Genomic DNA, 27,388 nt, shown 5'->3' with positions numbered 1-27,388 from the left:
ATTTGGTCAAGAAACAACCAACAAACAACCCCAGAACCCTATGCAACTGTGCCACAGGTAGAAAGAAAAGGTGTCACAGATTTAGTGGAAAGTGACTAAAACCAGCAGCACCCCAAGCACCTTAACACTCACAGTGAATTAACACATTTTTTAGATCCCATCAGATACCATCTGCAACTGGAACAGAAGATTCCAATGAGGTTACCTCTGCTGGAGAGATCTGGAGTATATTTTACCAGCCATCCACATCAATATCCATCTTCAAGAAAAAGCTTCGAAGTCAACAAGATGATTGCAACCCACTGGTGGGAAACTGAAGTGTCTTATGTTACAAGAATCAACCTTCTTAAAATCCAGGTGACCTGGGAATAATTTTTTTTCTTTCCTCTGAATCTCATACTTGTTTTCCAAAAAGTGCATTTTCCAAAGGCTTTTGAGTGACTTTGCCTGTCTTCTGCTCTCTTGGGTACACTACAGGCAACAGGAGCAATTAATTGCAGCAGTAGTTTTGAACTATCTGGTGTTCATTGAATCTGTGGTGCTGTTAATTACTGCCTTGAGACCAGTGCACTTAAGATCTATGTAAAAACCTGTGAAACGCCCTGTACTCCTGCAAAAAGTAACTGAAGGAGTACCTGCAGGTTGAGGACTTCTTGTGTCCTGCTTTGCTGTGTAACTGTATCGTGTCAGGTTACTTTAGTCCCTTTTATCTCATGGCTGAAGACTGAGATAGGTACTGATGACCTGTTGAGCTTCCACAGCAACCAGAATTCACTAGCCTGGATATCAATGTGTCTAACTGGTTCTATACAGTAAAATGGGAGTCGAAGACTTTGAGATCAGCCTGGTTGCCCAGTGCTCTGCTGTTTCTATGGTTTCTGTTTCTAGAAGCAGAGATGTACAAATAAAATCAAATTCAGGAGACAAACACACTGGAATTTCAGCTGCAAATGTGAGTTTTGATGGAGAAATGCTTACCACGTCAGGATCTCAGAATCTGCACAAGCAATGGAGGCTTTTAAATGACTATGTTTGACCCATCATTCACTGATGATTATGATGATTTTGTTCATATTCACAGTGATCTTTTAAAACACTATCATACTCCAGACTGAAGTCCTGGATGTAAGCCTGGGACTTCTTAAAGGATTGTCCAAAGAAATTGTAAATCCACTGAATTTTTAAACAGTGAGGCTGACTAAGACAAATTCTTACTCTGAAGTTAAAGATACTGATCTTGGCAGCCTAAACTATGTACAAAGTTGTAGCCTGCTATCAACAACTCACCTATGCCAGGCTGCGCATCTGAACACACATACAAGTTGCCTTGATACTTACTTGTGAGAAGAAAAAGTGTCTCTGTGCCTGCAAAATTAAAACTGAACTGCATTTTTAAGATTAATACTCTTAACTGTCAAAGAACTAATACATCAGTGGGGACCTGATCTGTGAAATTTCTCATTGATTGCAACAGACAGCATTAACTCTTTTTCCTCTATGGTAGAATATCTGTCTGCCCACAGTGCTCAAACTTCTCATCCCAGCACTGGGGATCAACAGTGGTGATCTTCAACCTTTCAGCCTCAGCCAGTCAGACCAGCAAGATATTTGGGAAAAGCTGACAATGCAGAAATCAGATAAATTGACTGGAAAACTGAATGAACAGCTCTGTGAACTAAGTTACAGGAAATTCAGTGACAGCCATTAAAATACAAATGGACAAATGGAATAGATATCAGTTTAAATATACACCAACAGTCAGTGTATATCAGACCTGCAGTCACAGAACAACTATTAAATGCATCTGCAAAAGAGAACTAATAAACTTGTAACCAAGTTTAAATTCTTTGTAGTATCTGCCCTTCTGTTTTTAACATGTAAACGCCTACTCTTCATGAGGTCTAGAGATTTCTTTGAAAAAACAGGCACGTAAGACTAGACAATGAAATACTGTGCCTTACTTGCCATTGTAGATCTAGTCTTTTACCTGAATTTAATTCATTCCAGCTCCATTTACGTACCACAGATGAGTGCCAGAGACAGCTGAACAATACCACAACAAATGCTTAATAAAAACAAGACCTTACTGAGACAGCATTTATGGAATTGTTTATATAAAAAACGTGGAATATCATGGGAACATCTAGTACTTTATTGCATGAGCTGCTGGAAAGAATGTAGGAAAATACAATTACCGTATTGCCTAAAATCAAGACAAGGCAAGTTGTAAAATACACTTGTTACCTCTTTCGTGTCATCAGATTGGGCCAAAAAACATTACCTCTTTCAGAGCAAACAGAAAATTCTGAATTGCTCTTTTAACTGTCAAGTTTTGCATCATACTGTGTAGGGAAGGTGTCCACCTCACAGATTCCTAGCAAAACAAATTGGTTTGCTTCCTAAGCATGCTTAACATGGTTCAGTAATGGAAAACTGGGAGAAGAGTTATGCTGTAAAGCTAGATCCCTAAGAGAGAAGTTATGAGTACACTGTGATCAAGCTGTTTGCTTGCCTTATTAAATGTTCTTGAGCAGTTAAATAGTCAAACAGTCAAATGGATATTCTTAAAGCAGCTAATGCTAATAAACTGGGGAAAAAAAAAAAATCAGTGTCCCATGACTGATTTCTGCCTACTGCAGAATGAAAAAAATACAGAACTGTTTAGACTGGTCTTCAGTAAATAATGTAATTTCCCTGTAAAATTAGAGAAAGCCCATCACAAACAACAACAAAAAGGACAAATGCTGCTAATGCAAAATCAGAGAATTTAGAAACTGAGATTTTGCTTTGGTCCCTTAGTCCTCAACTATTTTTTAAATAATAAAATCGCATTTCATGGGCCTGTCTTAGGGAATGTTTACCCAGTTTCTGTACAAAAGACCCATAAAACCAGCAGTTACAGTAGATTAACTAGCCATGGCAACAACAAACGTGGCTAAGCTTACGGTATTGGACAGTGTGCAGGTAAACACACTAATAACAGTATAGAGGAAATTGTTATGTCTCCCCCACCCCCTCAATCTTTCAGATTGTCTGAGTCTAGATACTTTTAATACAGGGTCCCTTAAAAAGCACTTCTTCCTCTGCAGGCATGAGATCACGAGGAGCAGGTAGGGTTTCTGCTGTGGATTTTTAGAAGATTTGGTATGGTGACTTGTGCTCCTTGTGCAAACACTTCAGTGGATGGTGGTAAATGGCCAACGTTTGTGGCAGCCATTAACAGCACTTTTTGATGTTTGCTAGAAGGCTTTGGGGAGGGAAAGAAGAAAAGTCTGATATGCACAGCTGTTATAATCCCACAGGATTCAGCACTCAGGAATGGTCCTGTGGCACTAGCAGCTGAGTGCTGACAGCTGGAGGGCACGGACACCTTGGGTGGTTTGTGTTCATCGTGTTACCTTCCACAAACTGAAATGATGTGGAATTGTATCAGAATGGCCTTCTGACCTCCTACCTAGCAATTCCCTCCACAGGCCAGACAGGCTGCAAACGTGACATTGGCCACAATTTCAAAAGCAACTGGTTTGACAACAAAACCATCATGAGGAGCTGCCTCTTCATACGCAGGCATTCCTTCTTCACTCAGCTGGCTGCGTGGTGGTGCAGTAAACCAATCAGGTTAAAAATTACTATTGCTTTTTCTTCCCCAAGTTCCTTTTAACAGAGATGAGTTCTCTTGAGCTGCTTTACTGAGTGGTTGCACCGAGGTGAACTAGCACAGCTAAGTGGACAGTAAGCCATAGGAAAAAGACAGTTGTCTACCCCAGAAGCAGAGCAGTAAGTACTCTTGATAGCACTGCCATCGCAGCAGTTTGTGGGCCTGCCTTCTTGCTTCATGCAGCATCTCAGTTACAATAGTCTGCAGTGTCTGTGGCCCTCAGGTGGAAGGGGACAGCTGGACAAGTGGTGTCCCCCATTTAAAATCTACATTTGAAACTACTTTGTTGACTAGCTGATTTCTGTGTGTACTTTTGTCTTAATACTGTTATGTTGGGGGGAAATAGAGACTATGTTATTTAAAAACGTGTGATATCATAGTAATATATATTTATATATGTATAGGAAATGCATTATTTAATACAGCATGTTATGCTTGTATCTTGCTAACATAGGAAGAGAAAATGTTAGTTTACACTGTGGGAAAATAAATTTTCTATACACTGTAACCATAGAAAAAACATCAAACATAATTCACTGGTATATATGATACAAGAACACTGAGAAGAGGGTAACCCAGACAGTTTTGTGGCAGAATAGATGCTAATGAAACAATTGCTTTAAAACACTTTCCTTCTTTGAATCTCATTTCTAACTTGTAATTGTTCTGCAAATTCACATGCGTATACTCTCAGGACCATTTGAACATCAAACATGTCATCTGCTTTTCCAATTGAGCAATACCACAGTCTTTTTTAGGGCCTGTTTCTGCCAGACTTTCTACAGCCAGTGCAATGTTGAGGAGGTTTATCAGATTGCTCATGCAGACAACCCAGTGATACCACAGAATTATAGTCACTGTATTCTAAGCTCCCTTGGCAGTAGTATAAATGGGATATTTTTACTGATAGCTCTGGAAACAGTCCTGAATCTGCAGCCTATATCACTACAGGCCAAACACATCAGCAGACAATTGGCTGCCACAGCATGAGTGTGACTAGCTTTTCCAGTTTCATCTTCTGCTTAATAAGCCTTCTCAGGCAGCGGGAAGACTGCTGGCAGAATTTTCTAGTGCACCACTTTGCCTAAAGGAAGGGTGAACTACAAAAACAACTCCTGACAAAAACTTGTCCAACTAGTTCTTAATGCCAATGATATTTCACAATCTTGCAATGAAATATAGTCCAGTGATAGTTTCAACTGAATATTATTCTAGATGTTTATGAATAACCTTATCAATCTGCTAGTGTGAGATTGTGAGAGTGAAAAATATAACTTGTCTTCTGACCATACCATTTTATTTGTCACATCCCAACACACACATTTCACACAACTGGTACTTTATCCACTTCACTGAGGACCTGTGCTTTGGGATACAATTTGACATTCTGAATTTCAGTCTCAAGACAATTTACTGTAAGTCCAAAGGTTGTCACATGAACCAGATGAGACTGACAGGAAAACAGAATGAATACAACTTGCAGCAGCTTACCGCTGAACTCTGTATTTATACATGCTCATCCTGTGTCCAGCAAACGGCTGTAAGCAGTCATGATATAATTAAAAAAAACCAACACAAAACCAGTGAATTTCTGCAGGAGGGTTCAGCTTGTGCTGCTGAAGCACAGCCGGCAGCGAATACAGGCAGAAACTGCTGCAGTTCACCAGCACATTACAGCAGCATTGTCTGCTGCAAAGGGTGGAAGGGAGTAATTGCTGAAAATGGTTCCATACAGAAAATAACAGCACCGTTCTGAGAAGCAATTTCTGAGGTAGCGTCAAATTGAAGTTTTCAATTTACATGTTTCCAAACTATTAGAATATTAATTCTTCCAGTGTTTTCTCTACAGATTGTAGCAGCATGTAATGGTCTTTCGAGTTTCTTGCAAGATACATTTTTCTTTTATGAATTCCTCCTTCTGACCAAAATAATGCTACACTTTGTTGAAGAAATCTTCAGCTATATTTTATGTAAACATCTGAACACCAGCATCAGATATCAAAACTGTCTCCAGCTTCTTGTGTCAGGGCTCAAGCTCTCATTTTCTGGTAGAAACGCCACTGTTACAGGGAAGGTTATTCTGCTCTCCTTTCTTGCCATTCAGATTATGAGACTCGTCTTACACTGCTGCTTATTCTGGGGACTGCTGCCTTCTCTGTTGTTTCCTAAGCAACAGTTTCATTCCCCATGAGGGAGATGTATTCTTTGTTTTGAAAGAGACACTTTTGTGTGATCTGTTCCAAGTCACAGGAGTATGGCACCTCTGCTGTAAGGTGAAATACCTGGTTTCAGGTTTGCTGTTTTCTCCTTGGCCAAACACTTAGGCCAGGCTCCACACAGTATGAAGGCAGCTGTCATCCTTTTAAGGACACTTTTCTTACAGAACTCAAGTAACAGTGTTACCCGACAGCTGTCACAGCATTGGACAGATGGACCCAATATTGCTACAGCAAAAATGAGATAGTGTTATGAAACCACCAAGTGTTACCATAATGTACAATCTCATTAACAATAGCTTGCTCCTGCTGCTTCATGTTTTACCATATGGAGATGGTACATGAATTTGTTCCTTAAATATTGAACTCAAAAGAACCCCCCTGCCAAATATGAAAATACTGATTTTTTGATAGAAGTATGTTTACATTTAGTCATTTAAAAAAAAACCACAACAAATAAGAGACAGGATACCACAAACACACACAAACAAAACTAAGCACCACATTCAAGTTCAGCCAACAGCCCATAGCTGTCTTTCTCAAAGAGACCAAGTATGGGCTTACCAATGATTGTGTGGGACAGCACAATAGAGGTAAATCCTGTTGTTAAAAGCACTCTAGCCTCAAGATTTTCTTCAGAACAAGAACTGACAAAACAAAACACTAGTCAGCAATGGCAAACTGGGAAGGGTGCAGGGAAGGAAGAGGAACGAGGCCCAGATGTCACCTGTCAACACAAGCCTATCAGCCAAACACATATAGCAGGTTTTATGTGATTTTTAAGAACAACTGTTTAATGAACTAATTTGCAAATAAAATGCGTATCTGTAATTATTGGCAATTGCCAACATTCTGTTCATTAAGCAAAAAAAGGGCATGTATTTTGATTAGGAAGCACTTGCTGGTGCTGCTTAACTCCCTCCTGCCTGTTGCTCTTCCATTATTGTGCCTGTCTTCTCATACAGACCACCAGGCTTTCCCATTCCCATATTATCCAAGATGAGAATAATTGATGCTCATGCTAGAAAGTGTCCCATGCAACATGATACTCTTCAGTTCAACAGGCTGTCATCCCAAACATGGGAGTTCTCACAAATGAAGGAGAGGATTGGAGAGAAGTAAGGCTCATTTCTTGGCTGAATTCTGAGTGCACTTGAACATGGATGAAAGAAGGGGAACGTCAAAGGAATTACCAGGTAAAAATCTTAAAGTGAGAAACTGGAAGAGAAAACAAGATTTTCTCTTGTGTATCACTGCATGGGAAATAATTGTATGGAGGAAAACTGTTTATACAATAACATATAAACACCCATTACTTAAATACACACATTACATAAATACGTACATGTACACACACATGCAGGTTGGTAGCCACACACATCCAAGCCCCTCTTTTTTGCTGTCTGCACAAACATCTTTGGTCAAATTATGCCCTCTGTCGGCATAACGAGAGTAGCACAGCACGGATTTTCATTTCGGCGGGACCAGGGTAAGGACTTGGATTTAGTTTGATTCTTCAAGCCGTGATTTACCCAGTTGTACCCACCTGCACAATGCTGGCTCAGGACTCGAAACAGTATTATTCTGTTGGATTATTTTTACCTGAAACCAGAACTAAGTATCCCTGCTACAAGCAACAGGCAAGTTCCAAACACAAAGGAGGATGCTTTCCAGCAGATGTCACTCATGTGCCTGAAGGCTTCCGGGGCTTACCCCCAAGGAGCTCGCTGTATAATGGCCCAAGTGCTGTCCTGTTAGTCAAGAACACGAGCTCTGCCACACTGCGGTCTCTGCTTCAGTGCATTTCCTTCCCTGTCTCCCCTAGCAGAGCTTCTTCACCCATCTCTTCCACAGCATACTCTGGTGCACGGCTTTCCTAACTTGTCCTTCTGTGCCCTACGCTGTCTTTGCCTTCCTTCCTATAATCGATGTTTCCCTGCAGTGAGTATCTCTAACTTCCCCCCTCTTCAATAGCAACATCAGCCCTCTGGGCTGAAGCAACAGGCAGCCCTCATGTAACACAAACACTGGGTTTGTGAGACTACCTGGGGACAGTGTTAGGAAGGCAGATGAAACTGTCAAGGACTAGACTGACACTGCACCAATACCTGGCAACAAAAAAGCTCACTTCTGCTTGATACTCAACTGCGGCATTTGCCAAAACTGAATGGTGCTGAGACAGATCATTACGGGTTGCCTCCAGAAAAAAGCCACTTCTGAATCTTTTATTGTGATTATGTTAGGATCTGTGTGCATGGAAATACAGATTCACTTACCTATTACTTAAAAAGCTGTTTATATTAGAGTTCGTATCAGTATACGTAGGACTACACTTTGGAGAGCACAGCTATCCATGTCCTTTCCCTCAAAACAAGAAGTACAACTTCCACATGTATATGCAATAAAACTGTATTTTTGTGTAGTTTTGCCTTTTTTTTTTCTTTTTATACAGACATTTGTACACTTTCTTACAAAACTCACGTAACTACAATGTTTCTTGTATCATTTTTGGTCAGCAAGTACTGTAAAATCTTTGTGTGCAATTATCATGTATTTACAGGGCCTCATGTTAGTGATTTTTCAATGATTATTACAATATTGTCACACACTCTCAACATAAGACATGGCTTAAGATAAATATATTAGTAAATAAATATTCTGAGAACATATTTCCATAAATGAAATGTGCTGCTATACATACACAGAATATATACAAGATGTTTCCTAGCTTTTAAAACATTTTTAAAATGGTAATGAAGGAGAAAGAGCCCTTTGACCATATTACAAATCTTTACAGCAAATTTTATACAAAAATTTTAAGTGCTATAACTTTAATTAAAAACATTTTAAATAGTGCCTCATGAGCCAAACACAATGAAAACTGTTCATGTAAGTAGTAGAAAGGCATTTTGTTACAAAACCATCTGTACAGACATACAGGTAGCAGGGAATTAACTAAATGTTGACTATAAAACTAACCACAGTATCCAGGCATAGGGTACCTCTGCGCTAATGCCTGCCAAGACCATTGTACTGGCAGATTTCTACAGCAAGTGAATGAGACCAGTACATCCAAAACCACCATGAGCCTGAATATTCAAATTTCTTTTTATAACCACATTTTAACACAACATGCTGTGTAGTTACACAGTACGGTGCATCTTCGGTGGCCTTTGGCTGTGCCTCACAAAACAGGAAGCAGAATAACCAAGGTAATACACCATAGCTTCTACAATGCATTTCTTTTGAGTGGAGGAAGGAGAAAAGTAAGACTTGAAAAACAATCAAACAAAACCTCCAAACCTTTCAAGTTTATTCTCCCAACACATACCACTTCAGTCATTCAGAGAATGAATCATTTTTCCATAAGCTTTATACACAGAAACTGTGTTTACTGGAATTTTTCTCTTAGCCTTATACCCAGCTATTGCCTTCTATTAGTTTTCTGAACAGCTAGATTTTGGTGTTTGTTCATTTAAAAAGACTTAATGTGAATGCCTTTAAATAGAATTATTTTTTTCCTAACTTATTCAGTACAGAAAGTAAGTAAACAGATTAATCTATTTGTTGTTTCTTAGATGTTTACTTCTTTTGAAAGATTTCATTTGGGACTACAAAGCAAACAAGTTAACTTTGCTGGTTCTTACGATTAGCCCAGTGCTGTCAAGGACATTACTTTGGCAAAAAGATGTAACATGAAGGGTACATCTTTTTTTTCACGTCTTTTAAGTATATCCAAAGCAAACTGAACTTTAGACAGATCTTTGCAGAAGACTAGCACTGTGGGCATTAAATAATTAGTTTCCCTTTAGGAGAATTCCTGCTGTGAATACACCAGACAGGATGACACTGTGTCCTCAGGCACATGCAGCATGACAGGCAACTTAAACCATGCTATGATAGCCTCTTAGTCAGAAGCTGCTGTTTCCACAGGAAACGACTGCTATCAGAAGTGACGATATGTATTATCTCATGATAACAAACATCCCCACTAGTACAAGAACAAGAACGAAAGTATGTGCCCAGGCTAATGCAGTACAGAGAGCACTCTGTACACAAAACAAAAAAATTAAGCACAACTAGCTGGGCCCAAGAAACCTTTAAAACAGATCAATCTATGGAAGCTACATCAACCACAGCAAAGAAAACATTGATTAAACCAAGTCCCTCAGTTTTACACACACGCAAAAGGTAACAAGCACTCCTTCCCTTAGGCATGCTTGCAGTCTTTTAAGAAAACAAGACACCTGACCTGTTTCCAAAATGAGGCAGCCAAGCTGCAAGCTCTTGTTTTCCTGCATATGCCACCATTCCTCACAGCCGTAACATGAGCTACAGGTGCCTGGAGAACTTCCTATGGAAGGCAAGGCTCATTACCTACAAAGGTATTACCCTTTCTAAACACTCCCTTGTAGAATCTGTATGAGGGAGGGGTCCCCATCATTCTTCACCAGTCAGAAGATAAATGAGGTCCATCGTTTAGCAGGAAGTGAGGAGGAAAACATTCAGAGCTATCTGTTTCCCTACCCCCACTCTGTTAAAATTAATCATAATGGCAGGAGACCCTTCCTAGTTAAATCATCAGAGCAGCATGAAAAGGGGAGAAGGGAAAAGGAGAAAGGAGACAGTCCAATGCTTCAGCTTCCTTAAAATTGCTCATGTAACTTGCTGGCTACTAAGATTTGCCACTAGGATTAGTCAGTATCTGAGCATCCATACAGAAGCTGTATCCTTCTGGACTACTATATTTCAAGGTGCTATCTGGTTTCTAAGGCAGATGTAGCCCTGAGCTTATCAAAGGCTGGACTCCTTTATGTAGGAGGTAACAGCATCTACATATAGCCTGGCTTATTCAACACACCGTGTTACATCTCAGCAAGAGCTGACACGGTCACTTCTAAAAAGAAAATATAAATAACACTTTGTTATTAATATAGAAATGGCACTAGAGCTCAGAAATGCTCCATACCATGTCCCTCATGGGCTTTGCTCACAAATGGAGGCCTGAAAGCTTCAGGCAAGAGGGACAAAGGAGACAACCAAGCCAATGTGGACACAGAGGAAGAGGAAGTGGGGGAGGGACTTCTCCACATTACCACTTTTGTCTGTTTGTCAAAGCTTAAAAAAATCAGCTTCATGAGAATTTGAAGTCTCTGATAAGCTCCACTTCTCCATCTGGGATCATCTGGACAGGTCTAGTCACCGATTTGGCTTCTCTCCAAGGGATGAGATCCAGCACCTGAAGGATAAAGAAAACTCAGGAACACTGCATCTAGAATACTGCATCCAGTTTTGGGGGTCCCACAACAAGGCACTGATTGTCTGATGCAAATTCAGCAGAGAGCCAACATGCTCGGAGGGCCGGAGCACTTGCCCTGTGGGAAGAGGCTGAGGTACTGGGGTTTGTTCGGCCTGCAGAAGAGGAGGCTCCGGGCACTCCCCAGCAGCTTTGCAATGCCTGCACGGAGGTTGTCAAAACAGTGGAGCCAGGCTCTTCACAGTGATGCGTTTTGGACAAGAAGTAATGAGCTTAAGTTGAAACATGAGATGTTCAGACTGGATACAAGGAAAATCATTTCACCATGCTGGCAGTCAAGCATGGGAACAAGGGCCCAAAGAGGGAGTGTATTCTGCATCCCTGGAGGTTCTCATGGCCTGACGCGATAAACTTGGTCTAACCTCACAAACTGAATAACTTGGTCTGATCTCAGAGCTGGCCCTACCTTGTGCAAGGAGGCTGGAGGAGATGACGGCCTGAGGTCCCTTCCAACCTGGAAGATTCCTATGAATACCCTTCAAAACAGCCCTGGCAAGGCAGGTAAGGAATACCCTCTACATTCTGCAGGAACTTCTTTTTTCCCCCTTGTGTATGTTCATAGCAGAGACTTTCCCACATCTTCTACAGCAATTACAAGGTTTTCAGTCTTTTCATTTTTTTTTAAGACAGGGACAGCCTGACTGTCACCTCCCAGCACTGTGGGTTTGCCCGCTTATGCAGCTCACCATATGGAAGTGGGTCCCTGGCTGTGGGGGCTCTAATGAGGGACTTGTACTAGCAGTCATGTTTTCTCCTCCCCACAAAGGATGTGTATGAACACTCTTACAGGGTTAGATAGTAGACTGTCATGTTTTATTTCTCTAGCTATGACCAAATGGATACAGGTAACAAGAGAACCCACTTTTGGCTGAAGAACTACTCAATAACCTACTATCATGCAAGGGATGGCAGTAACTTTTATGGCTGCAGGTACCCAGGAAGCTGGCAGCACTCCATATACTAGGACAGAAAGGTTGCAAGCAATCAAAAAAAGCACATGTGTTACCTGTGGCCTTTGTGGTCACCATCAGCTTCTGGGAGTTCAAAGTGGGACTGGGAAAGAGCATTCCAGCTTCTTCCTCCCGAGAGTAGTTCTGCTGCAGAAATGATGTTGCCTCATAGCAGACCTCCCTCTCGTCCTGTACCTCTCCTATACCTTGGCAGTGCAGGTAAGTATCTAGCTCAGGTGTTCCATCCCAGGAACTACAGCCTGTGTGGGTCCCTTGGCACTCTGCAGGAAGGATCAGCTCACAGTCTCTGTCTTCAGGAATTATGGGAATGCGTTGACCCAGATCATAGACACTCTTACAGCAGCTTGGCAAGGTGTCATCAGGAAGCGTGTACTGCACATTCACTGCATAGTCTTCTGTATAGCAGCCACCACCTCCGCTGCCACTGTTGCTACTATAGGCTACCTGCTTCTCTTCATAGAAGCAGCAGGGCAACCCCTCATATTTTACTCCATCTGTCCTACGCAAGTGGTCTGAGTTAATACTGTACAAGCCCGGGATGTTCCCTGACTGTGGTTCTATTCCTGGGCCACACGTCCCCCACAGTTGAGAGCTAAGGAAGAGTGCATTGCAGTCAGCTGTCCCATTGCTAGGCTCCAGGGCAGAGTGCTGGAATTCAAAGCAGTATGCACATGCTTGCTCCATAAGTGGCCCTGCTATCTCTGGATTCTTCCAGTTCCTTTTAACATCCAAGGCAGTACCAGGAGTGGCCTCATGTCCTCCCTCTGAGGTAGTGCCATTTGCATCCCTGTGCTCAAGCGAGGAATTACTGCTGTAGTTCATATCCATGCTGCAATTAGACAGTTGGTCCCCTGAGGAAGAAGCTGGCACAGGCCGGCAGTCAGCACCCACCAGACTGTGACCATGAGCTGGGAGCTCATCCTGGTGGGGGCCCTCCAAGAGAACAATTGCACCCCTGTTTGCACCACCAACCTCACCTACTCGGCAAGGGCTCTTACTGCGGTAAACGTATGGGTCATAGTCACTGCTCAAAGAGCTGCGGAAGGTGGAGCAGCTCCCATAAACCCCCTGGTTGCTGACCTCTGTGCAGTCAACCATGGAATCACTAGAGGAGCAGTGACACTGACCAGAACTGCTGCTGCTGCTGTCACTCCCAGGGCAATCAGCCAGATATCCACTGCAGACTGAACGATGCCCATGATAGCAGCTAAAGCTGGAGGTACTGCCACTCTCCAAGCGGGATGAGGGCACTACATGTACCACAGGAGGGAAAAGCATGCTGCTACCAGGCTGAAAGGCACGGGAAGGACCCTTTGAGGAAATGCCAGCTGGAAGCTGTCCATCTTGCTCAGGGTAACTAAGGCCTTGGAAGTAGTAGTGCTGATACATGGTCTCATATTGGGAAACGCATGCTGCTTTGGAAAAGTTGCGCCCAAACTTGGATCTTCGGAAGTTGTGTGCTGGAGAGTAAGCCCTATGTTCCAGGCTACAGTGATGCATGTTTGGTCCATGGTCCAAATGAATAGGCTGGTAACTTCGGATATAGGCTGGGGACGGGGCTTGGTAGAGGCTCTGATCACCATGTCGCTCAACTGTAAGCACCGTGATGGGGTTTCCATGAGGGTCCATGCTTGTCCGAGTAGGATATGCTGTTATCTGGTTTGCTCTGTGCACTCGGCCTGGGTAATGGACAGGCAGAATCACCCTCTGCTGCCGGCTGCGTGCTGGGTTGATGGATTCCAAACAGACTGGACCTGCATTTCCCTTCTTCTGTTCTGAATGAGAGAAATCAGAGTGGAGAAGTAGGAGGGAATAAAAAGGAATACACTTTGTGCAAGAAAGGATATTTTGTTCCATTATACTACACAACAGAGTTTAAAAAAAAAAAAGTAACAACTTTTTACACAGAAGGAAAAATAACAAAATAAACTCAGTCAAGAGCATCTGCCTGGAAGCCTTTGAAACACTCAATTGGATTTTCATAAAATGGAAAAGAAGTTAAGTGATTACAGATACTGTTTCCATATGCAAAAGCTTCTGCTTACACAATATTCCTGATCTTGCAGGTTAAGAGCCAGGCTGGCAGCTACTCCTCAAGTTTTCGCTTTACTCTTTATTTTACATAAATGTGTATTAATAGAAAACTTTTTCAAGACAGAGGAAATGGAAGGGAGAGCAAGTAAGGGAAACTACCTTCCAAGCTACACCACCACTGGGAAATAAAAAAACAGTATGTTGTCTTGTCTTTATAATTACAAAGAGAAAACATAGCCATCTAATCTATCCGTTTCTCTTTGCATTCAGCAGCTGACCAACACTGCCCTCTGCAAGGCATCAAACCCATAGCCCCAGAAATGTGACCTGTTACTCCAGGACACACAGTAATTTTAAAAGAATTTAACCTTAACTGTATTTCTAGGGTTGTTCAACAATAAAGACTATGAGCTCAGGCACAATTTCTGTTTCATCATGTAAACTGTTAAGCCCAGAGTGGATGAGAGCATCTTTACTGCAGCACTTACCTATGATGTTATGGCGGCAGTGAGGGCAGGTGTGATGCTGCAGTAGCCAAGGATCCACACATTTCTTGTGAAATCGGTGAGTGCAGGGAATAACACGCAGTTCCTACAGGAAAAGACAAAGGAAAATGAAAAAGTATTCCTTCCTAATGAGTGAATTTTTCACAACTTACTCCTACTTTTTTTCAGTTACTAAACTGATAATTTCCTCATCTTTGAGTGATAAGGAAAAAACGCTATCTGTTCAACACAGCCAAAAGCACAGCAGCTAGTGATCAGCTCTCACTAAAAGAACAGTCTATTCTTCATTAGAATTCCATGCAGATAAACCACGTTTCTTTAGGAACTTTTTGCTGTGTGTCCCTATGGCCTAACACTTTGAAGGAGCCCATCATTAAAGTTTTCCTTAATATATTAAATGAACTTCAAAACCAATTATCAATAGAGTCCATTTAATAATGCATCTTACCTACAACTATTAACAATGGAAAACACTCAGGGAAAAGCAAAAACACCACAGCGTATCTGATACTCTTTCCCTGCGCAGCACTCTCATCCTCCAGCTATTATCTGTTCACAGGATTTCCCTGAGCCTGCTGGATGTGTAATAGTTCAGAAACCCGAAACAGATCTTTCTTTCAAGTGCATCTTAAATGTCCCCATGAGCTGTGGTTTTGAATTTGTAACATGCTTTGGCAAGAAGTTCCACAGGGCTACTACCCACTGACAGAGAAACAGCACATTTTGATTCACTTTGCATCCCAGCAGTTTCATTTAATTGCACTGGGGAAAAAAATGAATGTCTGATTCCTGTTCATGCCCTCCATTCACAATTTGTATTCCCTCTGCCCACAGTCAATGTAGAACTAAACAGTCCTAGTCCACTCAAGCCTTTTTTTTTTTTTTGGCACAGAAACCATTCCAAATCTTGGATCACTTCTTGACTGCCTGTTTCTGAAGCACCTTCATTTCCAGTATATCTTTTGTGAAATGAGATCAGAAGTGCACACACCACTCAGTATAAGAGGATGACTGAACTTACCTGGTGGTGTAATTAGGTTTCCTGTTCAGTTCTCTAGATTTCCCTGTCTCATTTCTAATGTCCAGTTTGCCTTTTTGACTTCCACGATGCACTGATTGCTTTCACAAAGCTATCTAAACCAGCTGCAAGATCTTGTTCCTGAACAGTAATGCTCACCTCACAATCCATCATTAATACATGTGAAGCTCTTCCCTATGCATATCACTTCCTTCTAAAGTTCATGCATGAATTTCTTATCCAGTCAGTTTTGTACAGTGCTTCTGAACTTCTTGTCTGCCTTCATCCTTGCTACTCTGAATAATTTCCCATCACCTAACTTTATTATCTGTCTGCAGCTTGTAACACTCCAGTACTGCAGCTGGTATTTTCTATTGCCTTATAAATGATTAATCTTTTATGAATCATTTCAAAATAAAGTGTCATCAATTGTTTATATGGAAGTTTAAAGCAGTGATTATTGACTGCTTCTATTCTATGGAGCCTCTTTCTTATTTCATCCTTTCATTGCTTCCTCTGGGTAAAACTGTGTCACAGAAGGCAAGCACTGACATCAATGCAGTGATGGAAACTGAGGAGTCAAAAGATGGTTCCTGAGCCTTCTGCTGTCTCTTCCTTCTCTCTCCTCTCTTTTCCCAGCAGTGCTATATACCTGACATTTTAAAGACAAGGTGCTACATCAGAGCTTAAGCAGCAAAACATGAAATGTATCCCTTATGCCAATGGAGCTGGCACACACCATGACCTTAGCACACCATTTGTTAAAAGTACTGAAGAGAACTAAATGCTGAGGTAATCTGGACCCAGAAAAGCAACTTAATGGAGGTAGCAACTTGCAAAATTAAATCCCTCACCTCTTGCCTTGTAGTACGGAGAAAAGCCCTTGAGATTCCTTTGAGAGCTACAAGAATGCAGGCTGAGCTGGCTACTCAATGTAATCAGTCTGGCAAGTGGTACAGCCAGAGCACAGAATGTACCCAACAGCCAGCTGCGTACTACAGTGCTAAATTAAACCAGATTCATTTCAGCCCATGTTGAAGAAACCACTTATCCTTTACCTCCCCATCAATGTACTTCTCCAAGCAGATTGCACAGTCAGAGGTGGAGCTGCTGCTGAGTGTGTCCAGTGCTCCACAGCTACCTTCCCGATGTCCCTTACTTTTGGACTTAAACTTCCGGGTTTCCATTTTTTCCAGTGCTTGCACTGCAAGCCTGTTCATGGAATTCTACAACAGAAGAAAGGAAGAAATACGAAAAAAGGAAAAAAAAATACACCAAAACAATAAAACAAACACCCCAAAAAATCCCAACAAATAGGCAATGGTGCTGCATAAGGGACTATAGTGTAGTAGCACAGAAACACCACCATATCATATTAATGTTTCTTACCAAATCATACACAGTCCAGATTAATGTTTAATTTCATAAATTAAGCAGAGGGAAGGCTAATTAGAATTTATATCGGAAGCCTCTTAAAAAAAGAAGAAAAAAAGTATGCCACATGCAGTAGTGAGAATGGTACGTTACTCTGAATTGAAACAGGGTGAAAGAGCTGACATCTGGGATACACTGCAACTGCTTCACTAATAAGCAGCAACTACTTAAGGCAACATATGAGTTCTAGCCAGGAACCTTTTTAACTGTCAGTATTGATGGTAATACCCATTATGCTGGGTACCACCATACTAGATGAAGCAGTACACGAGAGAGGGATTAAATTGAAATGTTACTAAATTAAATTTCCCCTCCCCCTAAATTTAATCAATAGAAGTTTAGGAAGGCAGTGGGCCGTTTTCCTTTTACTGGAGTATTTATCATCCCCCTTTTTAACACTGCTGTTGGCCCACAACATCTTTTTGATTCCCACTCAGTATGTCCAAAGCAAGAGTCCTAAGCATCTACACTACTTTGCACTCCTTCTACATGTATATACTGGATAGTTTTACCAGTACAAACCTCAGAGTTTGTTAGCTTCCATTTGCTTTCCTTGTCATGTTTGACAGGACAAACCTCAAAGTATTTCACCCAGAATTTCTCCTAACTAAACTTTTCACCTTGCAAACCTCTCCCATTAAGAATCAATACATGTTATTCTATTAAAAAGAGCTGCAATTTATTTTAAATTCTGAAATCCTCTCCACAATATAGCAACAAGAGCTTGGACTTCAACTAGAAGTACACCAGGGCTACTAAATCAACCTCTGAACAACCAAAAATCTTATTCCTTCTCAATGATTAAATGGACTGCTTCTGTACTTGTCATTTCAGGATTTAACTGAATGAACATCACAGGTCAATGCAGATCTCCTTTAAAGGCATTTCTTAATTCTTCCAAAGGTCTACATCCATGCAGAAAAGCCCTTTCACAAAGACAGTTATTTCAAGTAAGTGGCCAGCACTTCCAAAAGAAGCGAGCAAGTTCTAGGACAAGGTAAGAAAAGCTAACTTTCAGCATTCAGTGAGTAACCCATTACTGCTCTTACCTGACTACGTCGCTGTTTTAGTTTGATCTTGACAAGAAGAATAAGGCAAACAAGAGACACAACCACAAAGAAGGCCAGGAAAATTCCCATGTCAAAGTACTCGGTTGGTTGCTTAAAAAATAAAACAAAAATAATATTTTTCCTTTCTTTCGCTCAATTTCCTACCTGTTGTTCCCTTCTCTACTTTCCCAGTGGTCGTTGTCCAATGTACACAGTCACAATGGCAAAAGTACACACTGTTCTGTTCATTAACTGGGGTTCTAGGAGTCAAAACCTGGGTCTCAAGTCACTGCACAGTATGCCAGTCACTAGACAGCAGCTTTACAGTGTCTCTGAACCAATCCCACAAAGCCCAGTTTTAACTGAGTGAATCACACCCTCACAAGTCTTCACAATTTACTGGTTTGCTTCTGTACTTAAGTGAAGGAAAAATAAACATTAGAATTTTCAGTGAATGGCCCACTTCATAAATACATTTCTTAACAGAAGAATGCCATAAAAATACTGCAAAAGCAAAGGGACAACTGGGACACGGATGACCTCTAGCTTTTTTGTTCTTCTGTAAACCACATGTCTGAAAGAAAGTCCAGAAAAAACATTTTGTATTACCATTGCAAGTATCAGGTATAAATTAATCTATGTTTAAAAATACCACACAGAATTACTAACACAGGGTATGCTACCTTACAAGTCTGAACTACCAGGAGTGTGCAACAATTGAGTTAAATAGGAAAAAGGAAAACTTCTATTATATAAAATTTTTGGCTATTTATATATTCAGAAGAATCCTCATGAAAGACAGCAGAAGCCATGTTGTAGATTCTATACTGACATGAAGTGTAGCTGCTTGTCCATAGTGCAGCTGCTCAACTTATTCACGTCAACAGAATTTCCTATGTATGATGCTCATGAGGAGCGTCAAAACGTCATTGCACTCAGTGCTGTTAACAAGCACTGCATGAAGTAACAGCAGGGTAATACCTAGATAAAGTTTCTGAAAGTCTCACCCGTGGGGGGCGATGCTGAATCCTTGCTCGTGCCACTTTCTGCTTGTTAACGATGTTCATCAGCTTGACAGCATCAGCTCCCTTCACATACACCACTGGTCTCTTCAGAGGGTCCTCTGAGCCCTGGTTCAGCTACAACAAAAAAAATCATCTACTCAAGAGGCTCATTTCAGGAAAACAACCTTTCTTTGGACAATGGAGAGAAAACTAAAGGAATATGAATGTGGAATTGGTTCAAGCACCAGCTGTTCTTCTCTAGCATAGACCTTCACTTAAGTATTCCACAGACATAAACCTGAATGAAACTTTTGACTTAAGCTGCTTTATTTTTACTGACCAAAACTCAGATTAAGGATAAGCAAACATTATTTCTGAACAGCAGCTTTAACTTAACTGCACTGTATACTGGCACATGTATTAATATTTCAGTAAGTTAAACCTCAGAATCAAGAACAAAAAATGTGCACATTCAAAATAAAAAAATAAAAAAAAAAGAAGAAATTGGCCATGCTACATTTTCTAAACCTTTGTCACTTCAACTTTGCAGTTACATTATTCATGTACAAACTTCTTTGGCTTTCTGAACTATCTCATATCAGAGTCTCGCCTTCCAGGCTCTTTGTGCCTAGCCAATTTCTTAAGATCAATAATTTCTGCTACTTAACTCAGCAAACTCATTCAAACAGTATTTTGGGCTCTAGCAACCAGTAGAGCCATTTATTACAGAATAGGAGCCTCAAAGACCAAAGCATGAGTAGAGAGCTTAATTCAGCCTTGAACGTCCTTCCATGTACAGCTAAGTTTTTTGAAAGGCCAAATCAAAGAATCAGAAAACAATGCAGATGGAAGGTACCTCATGAGTCCCCAAACTCCTGGTCAAGGCTGGGTAAACTATGACAGGAGACCAGGCTGCTCAGGGCTTTAATTAATCAGACATTGAAAACCTTCACATGTGGAGACTGCATAATTCTCTGGCCAACAAATAAAAAAACCCACCCTATCTGCTGAACTATACATCAGAGAGGAAAATAACACAACAAGAGAACTGTTCAGTTACAGAGCATCACCAACATGATAAATTCATATAGCTTATTCTGACCCACAAGAAAAATCCTAGTATAGTGGCGGGCTGATAAGAAACAAGCAAGGTACTGACAAGTGAATGGAAATGATACAAAGGAAAGAAGAAATGATAGGAGTGTGAGTAAATTGAAGAAGAGCAGCGCATGGCAGAGATACCATATCTACCTGCTATTGCTGGCTAAAATATGTAGAAATTACCAACTGACTGTTTACATCATGCTGTTTACAAAGTACTCTACTTAATCTGTACAGATGTTGGTGACAGACTTCTTTGAGACTTTAAAACAGATTCTTCCTAGTATGTGACTGGGCTTCTGAGAACACTGATCAAACTATTTTAAGACAGATGTCATACGAAGAACTAAAAACTAACAAGTAACTTGAATCTAACTCATGGATCCTATGTGTCTAGAAAGCTTACTGGCCTATGGTAAAATCCAATCACTGTCTATATGTTCCCAAACACACATACTCTCTCAAGCTTTCTTGTCTAAGAAACAATTCACCTGATTCCTCAATAGCTTTTGCTGCTTCCAGACTCTTGCCAAACATGATGCTCTGTATGCTGTTACTCTTCTTCAAACTATGCAAAACTAAGAAACAAATCAGACTTCACAGAGCATTTCTAAAAATAAAAGCTTCATTCTTAATCTACAGCAGAAGACACTGAGATCAATGAGAATAAAGCCCACAGAATCTGTACTTAAAGACCTTCCATTTCGTAGCAATTCTACTAACAAATTGTCCAAGGACAATTCTCCTAGTCAGGCCTCCTTCCTATTGCTGTTCACTGACAGGCAGGTGGGACTGCTCTTCATAATACTGCACTCCTCCCTTTCAAAGCACTCTCCCTCAGTTCTATTGCTTGGTAACAACCATACCTGGGAAAGCTTCCTTAACAGTTCCCCTCAGTGTCTTAGGATACCTTCATCTGAACCAAAGAGACTCCATATTAACTAATGTTGGGTTTTCCTCTATTGTTATCCATCTGCCATTGTTCTCCACAATTCCACTGTGAGGGCCAAGATGGTATTTATTTTGAAGAAAAATAAATTAGTACCCCTGATGCCAAGGGTTCCGAAGACTTTGGCTGAGAGTCAAAATGCATGAAACAAGTGTCCAGAACAGCACGAGAACAGAGCCAATCAAGTAACTCTTATGTGTGGAGTATGAAAGCTGGTCTAGTCACTCTTCTCCTGTTTGTATTTGCACAGGCTACTGCTGTCCTCAAATGGAGCCTACTTTGTCAGCTACTGCACTAAGCCACTAAACTCCTTCCATTCTATTGGTACACCCAAAATACTCAATCATCTACTAGTTTTCCAGCTACTGGGGACAGTTGCACCCAGTTTATTATGAAGAATCAGGGAAGGACAACAGTTGCTGGTAGAGGGAAGAAAGCAAGAGGCAGTAACTCAGCTTTGCAAGGTCAGAGCAGGGTGGCTGGAAGTAGCTGGAAGCTGTAATACAGAGGAAAAATTGAAAAAGATAACAACTTTGTGCAGATAATTTTTCTCCTTTTATACACAGAAAAATTATCCCTGATAATGTTTGGAAGATCAAGGCTGTAGCCTTGACGCACATGCAGAGCACAGTTCTCAAAGCATCCACTGCACACAGGCTCTGCATCCCCTTGTCCAGGATGCTCATTTCAGAATTAAAGCCAGCCCTTTTAAAATATACATTGCCTCTCTCTTCCCCAAAAAAGTTCAAGCAACACTTATATATTCAGCCTCACTTCTCACTTGTCTCTGCTGTAGCACAAACAACAGTTCTAAGACAAAACCAAACCAAACCAAATGGAGACTGTTTTTCTGCTTGTTATATTTCTTCTCTCTATTCAAAACTCAGAATTGGCTGGGAGAATCTTGTCAAAGCATTTCACAGAGTATGGCCTCATCCACTTCAAATGAAGAGATGGAAATAGTACTGAGATTCCCCGAAAAAAAAGAAAAAAAAAACCCTGCCTGTCCACAAAATACATAGGCCAGAAATCATCAGCTGTGAACAGGAAATAAATGTTTATATTTTTTAAGAAACATGTTTGGAACCAGGTTTGAAAATCATTTTGCAACCTCAAAAATAGCAGCTGCTCAACAATAGCATCAATCACTGGCTGGGTAGGGCCAAACACCCTGCATTTTGTACACACAGCTGGGCAAAGAAAACCTCCGTGACTAGATAATGGTCCACAAAACAAAAAGCTGCCTCCATCCTATCTTAAAACCTCAATCTCAGACCTGGATTCTAAACTCTAGCAGAGGCTAGGAAAAAAAACGTAACTCCCCAAATTTTTCTCTTTCTAACACATTCTCAATACCTCCATTGCTTCTTGCCTGCCAGAAGATGAGCAGGAAAACCACAGCCCCAAAGCTACCCAGGGTCAGCAGCTGCACATTTTTAGGCAGCTTTGCTCCGAAACCTGTGCGCTCTCAAGTCGTGCTTCAGCAACCCTAAAAGAAGCCAGCAGAGGCTGTAATAAAACCAGGCTTCCTTCTTCATACCTGATCAATGGCATCTGGGTTTTCAGAAACATCAAAGATGACTGCTGTGGCTCCTCTCTGTACTGCTCGTTTTGCCTGAAATTAGAAAGACAGCATCCTCAGTCCCACTACAAAAGATGACTTCTTACCCCCAAAATGACTCCTTCTCACCTCCAGATAGCAAACTGTGTTTCTGTGCAGTTAAAACAAATGACAAAATAATTACAAACACAGTAGTTCCCAAAACAGCACGGAATGCAGTTAAACTTCACTATAGCTTCTGCAGTCTCTCTGCCCCTTTCTTCTCAAACTCCTTAAACAAGCTTTTAAAGGAATTCAAATGTGATTTAAATGCTCCAAAGACTTTAAAGACAAGACCTTTTAAAAAATGTTATTCTTTTTCTCCATGTTACTTTGGAACTGCCATTGAAAACAATATTCCCTGTGACTTGCGGTGGAGAGACAAACTCAGTGGAGAAAATAAAGGTGGACCAAGTTGTTCACCCTTTTTCCACTTAATTCTCAGTAACGACAAACTCCAGCATACCACAGTCCTTGCAAAAAGTGCTCTTCCTGACCATTAGAGGTCAGAACCGCTGCACACAACACTTCTTACCCAGAGAAGATCAGACCTATTTTAAGTCCATGGCTTTTCATCAAACATGCAGCCCAAACCTGGAGTTACCAAGAGCACAGAGAATAAATTACGATATATTAAAAAAAAAAAAAACCTGGGATATAGAAAACAGCATCTTAACTACCGAGGCTAAACTGGTATTTTTACCAGTTTCTGCCGCTGTGCCTCTGTACATTCTGTTCAAATGCTGCTCCGTGACTCCACAGGCTCTCAGTGACTTTTAAAGCTGTCACTGCGTTTGTTGGATGCAGAATGCAAGTAACTGTTTCTCCAAGTGATGACAGCTATCACCATCACAGCACTAAACAAGCGGACACTGACTCCTCATAGAGATGAACTTAAATTGAGATACAAGAGAAACATAAAAAAGTGGTAAATTACGGAACATCACCGTTTTCCAAGATCGCTGCTCAGCACGGAGACGCTAACTTTGAACACCTACAGGCCACTCTTTTTTGCTCTGTTCTTGTGTTTTGTTTTTATTTTAAATCAACCATGCCCATCAGGCAGTGCACGAGGGAAACCAAACCCTGAGCAGGGTCCTTCTGAGCCCAGCTCGTACTCGCCTCCTCCTAACTCAGCACACCCGGGCTGTCACTAACAGCGCCTCGGCAGGAAAAGTCAGCAGGCATCTACAGCACGTTCGGCACTGCAGGCCCGCGGCGGCCGCTCGTCCAGGCCGCCCTCAGGCCGCCTCCCAGACACGGGGCGCTCGCCCCGCACCGGAGGCGCCCGTGCACGAACGCGTTCCCGAACCGTTCAGCGGCCCGCGGCGAAGGAACGCCCCTCCGCAGCCAGACACCGCCCCGGAAGTGACGTCCTGCCGCGGGGCGCTGCGGGGCCGTGATCGCGGCGCGGGTTCGCCCGGCTCCGGCCGGTACCGCCCGCGGAGCCGCTCGGGCCCTGCCGCCAGCCGGCCTTCAGGGCTTGTTGGCGGGAGAGCAGAGGGCAGCCGCGGCACGGCCCCGCGATGGCTTGGGAACCACTGCCCCGTGCCGAGGAGCGAGCGGCAGCCGGCAGGCCGTCAGCCCAAGGCAGCAGCCGCGGCCCGCTGCCGCCCCCCCAGACCTGCGCTCCGGGACCGGTCCCGCCGCCCCTCGGCCCGCAGGAGCTCGAGCTGACACCGCGATGTAAACCCCACTTCAAATAACGGCGGTGCACACCCGGCACGTGACTTTCTCATCTAGGGCTACTCGGCGTGTAAGGACTGCCCCTACCCGCTGCAGCAAACAGGCGTTTCCTCCAGGCAGTTCTGTGCAGCTGCCAACAGGGGAGCGCCCAGGCTGTAGCCCTGCGTGAGATTGTCTCCTGTGGTTTAAAATAAATGACTATCGCTACAGCGCGGCATTCTTCCTTCCCCGGAGGAATAAAACCAAACAAAAACTGACAACTGCACTTTACTCATACAAATGATCACTCGTTCATAGTGACGAGAACCTCCCCACTTTCCTCTGTGCTACATCTGAAAGCCCCTTGCACGGCAGAGCCATGCGCTTGACCTGCTCACGCTACAGGGCTGCTGTAGGCAAGAGCCACCACCATAACCTTCACTTCTGTAAAGTGCTCCAACACCCCAGCTGGAGCTCCAGGGAAGTTAATACATGTTCTGTGTAGATCAGCAGCTAATGCCAGCTCAAATGTGCAAAAAACACTGATGTAGAGAGAATTAATCATGCCTTAGTCCTAGAAGCAAGGCTGGAAATGGCAACAATCTTCAGCAAGCTTGTTATGGGCAATTCAAAAATTATTTTGGCCTAAGTGCAAACATACCAAACCGTGAAATACAGCTTAGATGTAAGTAGGTCTTTATAGGATAGGGACAAGTACCTGGCATCTTATTTATAGTCATTTAGGTTGAAAAAGCCGTTTAAGATTCATCAACTCCAACCATTGCCCCAGCACCACCAAGCCCACCACTAAACCATATCCCCAAGCACCACATCTACACATCTTTTTAAATACCTCCAGGGACGGTGACTCCAGCCCTGCCCTGGGCAGCCTGTTCCAATGCCTGAGCACCCTCTGGGGAAGAAACTGTTCCTGATATCCACCTAAACCTGCCCTGGTGCAGCTTGAGGCCGCTTCCTCTTGTACCATGCCTTGTTCCTTGGGAGCAGAGCCCAGCCCCTCCTGGCTCCATCCTCCTGTCAGGCAGTTGTAGGGAGTGATCAGGTCCCCCCTGAGCTTTCTCTTCTCCAGACTGAACCCCAGCCCTTCCCCATCACACTTGTGCTCCAGGCCCTGCACCAGCTCCATTGCCCTTCTCTGGCCCCGCTCCAGGACCTCAATGTCTCTCTTGTAGTGAAGAGCCCAGAGCTGAACACAGGATTCGAGGTGCAGCCTCACCAGTGCCCAGCACGGGGGAGCAATCACTGCCATGGTCCTGCTGCCACACTATTACTGATACAGACCAGGATGCCATTGCCCTTGGCCACCTGGGCACAAGCTGCTCATATTCAGCCATCTGTAGACCAACAGCCCCAGATCCTTTTCTACCAGTCAGTTTTTCAGCCACTCTTCCCCAAGCCTGGAGCATTGCGTGAGGTGGCTGTGACCCAAGTGCAGGACACAGCACTGAGCCTTGTTGAACATCTCACAACTGGCCTCAGGCCTACGGATCCAGCCTATCCAGATCCCACTGTAAAGCCTTCTTGCTGTCAAGCAAATCAACACTCCCACCCAGCTTGGTGTCACTTGCAAACTCACTGAGGGGGCACTCAATCCCCTTGTCCAGATTGTTGAAAAAGATATTAAACAGTACTTGTACTTATCTATAAATTATAGAGAATATGCACCCTGACTATAATTATTGTTAAGAGCTTTGTCCACTTTAGGAATCTTTTCTGTGACACTGTAAGTTTCCCTCTGTAAATGAGCATTAAAAAAAGCTCAGCCATTCGCTAGACTCTGTTCAAAAACCTGGTAGACACTGGACTATCTTCTCCAGTTGAATGTTGGATGTAGGCATCTCTAAAGTAACTAAAATTATCAAGGTTACAACCCCCCCCTTTGAACTTGTCCTTCCTCAATTCCTTAAACTTCATCAGCCTAGGACTTTACCAGAAGTCCTCTCCTAAACAATACATCTGGTCTACTTTGTACTCAAATAAAAATGTATACAGAAGGATACAGCATGTTAATTACACATTTTTAAAGGATTTTTTTTTTCAAATACATATTTGCTACATCCATGTTTCTGCACTGTAGACCTCTAGCACAGAGGTCATCACAGCTCATGGAGAAGACTGATGCAGAGGCAGAAGTGTATTTTGGACACCTACTTGGTTGAACTCACTGTTGATAACCATTACCAGTAAGATGCACATTAATTACTATCTCAAATGAAAATGCGGAAGAATTTACTAGACGCTGTAATGCAGAAAGGATGAGAGGTAACACATGGCAAGTGTGAGGAATATGTATCCTCACATCTCCAGGACAAAGGAGATGTTTATTCAGTTATTACCTCAAAGAACACCAGAAAGATTTGAAGAGCTCTGCACTCCCTTCCTGTGAGCGAGACTAATACAATAAGGAAGCAACAATTTCCTTGATGAGATAACCCAAGGGACTAGACACTTACTGAGCAGGTGAACTGCTTCCTCTCAATCATCTGGATAGGTAGGACAGCAACAGTCAGAACAATAAGGTCAGCCACGCACTGACATTTAGAAGGACCTTACATGTTTGCAGATAGAAACAGTGCAAGCATCTCCTCTCTAGTAGAGCCTCATTCCAGTTAATAAGTCAGTGATTACCAATAGCAAAGAAATCAACATAAGAAAAGCTGCTTCACAAGGTCTCAGCTTCAGAGAAAAATCATACCAAGGGCATTAGCCTTTATTCATTATATTTACTTCTTTGCCAGAGTTAGAATTCTCTCCCAGTATACAGCTGTACCTACATATGAGGACATGGCACTACTCTAATGGGTTGCAGAGAGTGAATCAATTACAGATGAAAGAGGTACAGAGG

The 27,388-nt window shown here is 42.3% G+C and overlaps 2 protein-coding genes across 7 annotated transcripts in view; one reads left to right on the top strand and one right to left on the bottom strand.

The window, feature by feature from the left end:
• The window catches only part of KREMEN1 (kringle containing transmembrane protein 1), a 43,009-nt gene extending 24,786 nt beyond the window's left edge, over positions 1–18,223 (top strand). The window contains exons 9-10 of one of the 3 annotated variants that reach the window (XM_062616262.1): positions 155–357; positions 17,989–18,223. In XM_062616262.1, the coding sequence (XP_062472246.1) occupies positions 155–317 (163 nt within the window). In that variant the 3' untranslated portion in view covers positions 318–357; positions 17,989–18,223. Of the gene's footprint in view, positions 1–154; positions 2,098–15,594; positions 16,141–17,988 lie in introns of those variants that run through there. The other 2 variants (XM_062616253.1, XM_062616244.1) reach the window with 2 other exon arrangements.
• Positions 8,268–27,388, bottom strand: part of ZNRF3 (zinc and ring finger 3) — an 84,979-nt gene continuing 65,858 nt past the window's right edge. For all 4 annotated transcript variants that reach the window (XM_062616210.1, XM_062616200.1, XM_062616219.1 and 1 more), the window contains 7 exons: positions 22,798–22,872; positions 19,211–19,342; positions 18,204–18,314; positions 16,779–16,946; positions 14,685–14,787; positions 12,198–13,937; positions 8,268–11,113 (listed from right to left, as the gene is read on the bottom strand). In XM_062616210.1, the coding sequence (XP_062472194.1) occupies positions 11,070–11,113; positions 12,198–13,937; positions 14,685–14,787; positions 16,779–16,946; positions 18,204–18,314; positions 19,211–19,342; positions 22,798–22,872 (2,373 nt within the window). In that variant the 3' untranslated portion in view covers positions 8,268–11,069. The remainder of the gene's footprint in view (positions 11,114–12,197; positions 13,938–14,684; positions 14,788–16,778; positions 16,947–18,203; positions 18,315–19,210; positions 19,343–22,797; positions 22,873–27,388) is intronic.

This window comes from Pezoporus occidentalis, unplaced genomic scaffold, assembly GCF_034315485.1.
Source record: "Pezoporus occidentalis ecotype Australia unplaced genomic scaffold, CSIRO_AGI_Poc_V1 ctg102, whole genome shotgun sequence".
NCBI classification, from domain to species: Eukaryota; Metazoa; Chordata; class Aves; order Psittaciformes; family Psittacidae; genus Pezoporus; species Pezoporus occidentalis.
Note: the sequence above shows the minus strand (reverse complement) of the source record. Positions and strands in the feature narration are given on the sequence as shown.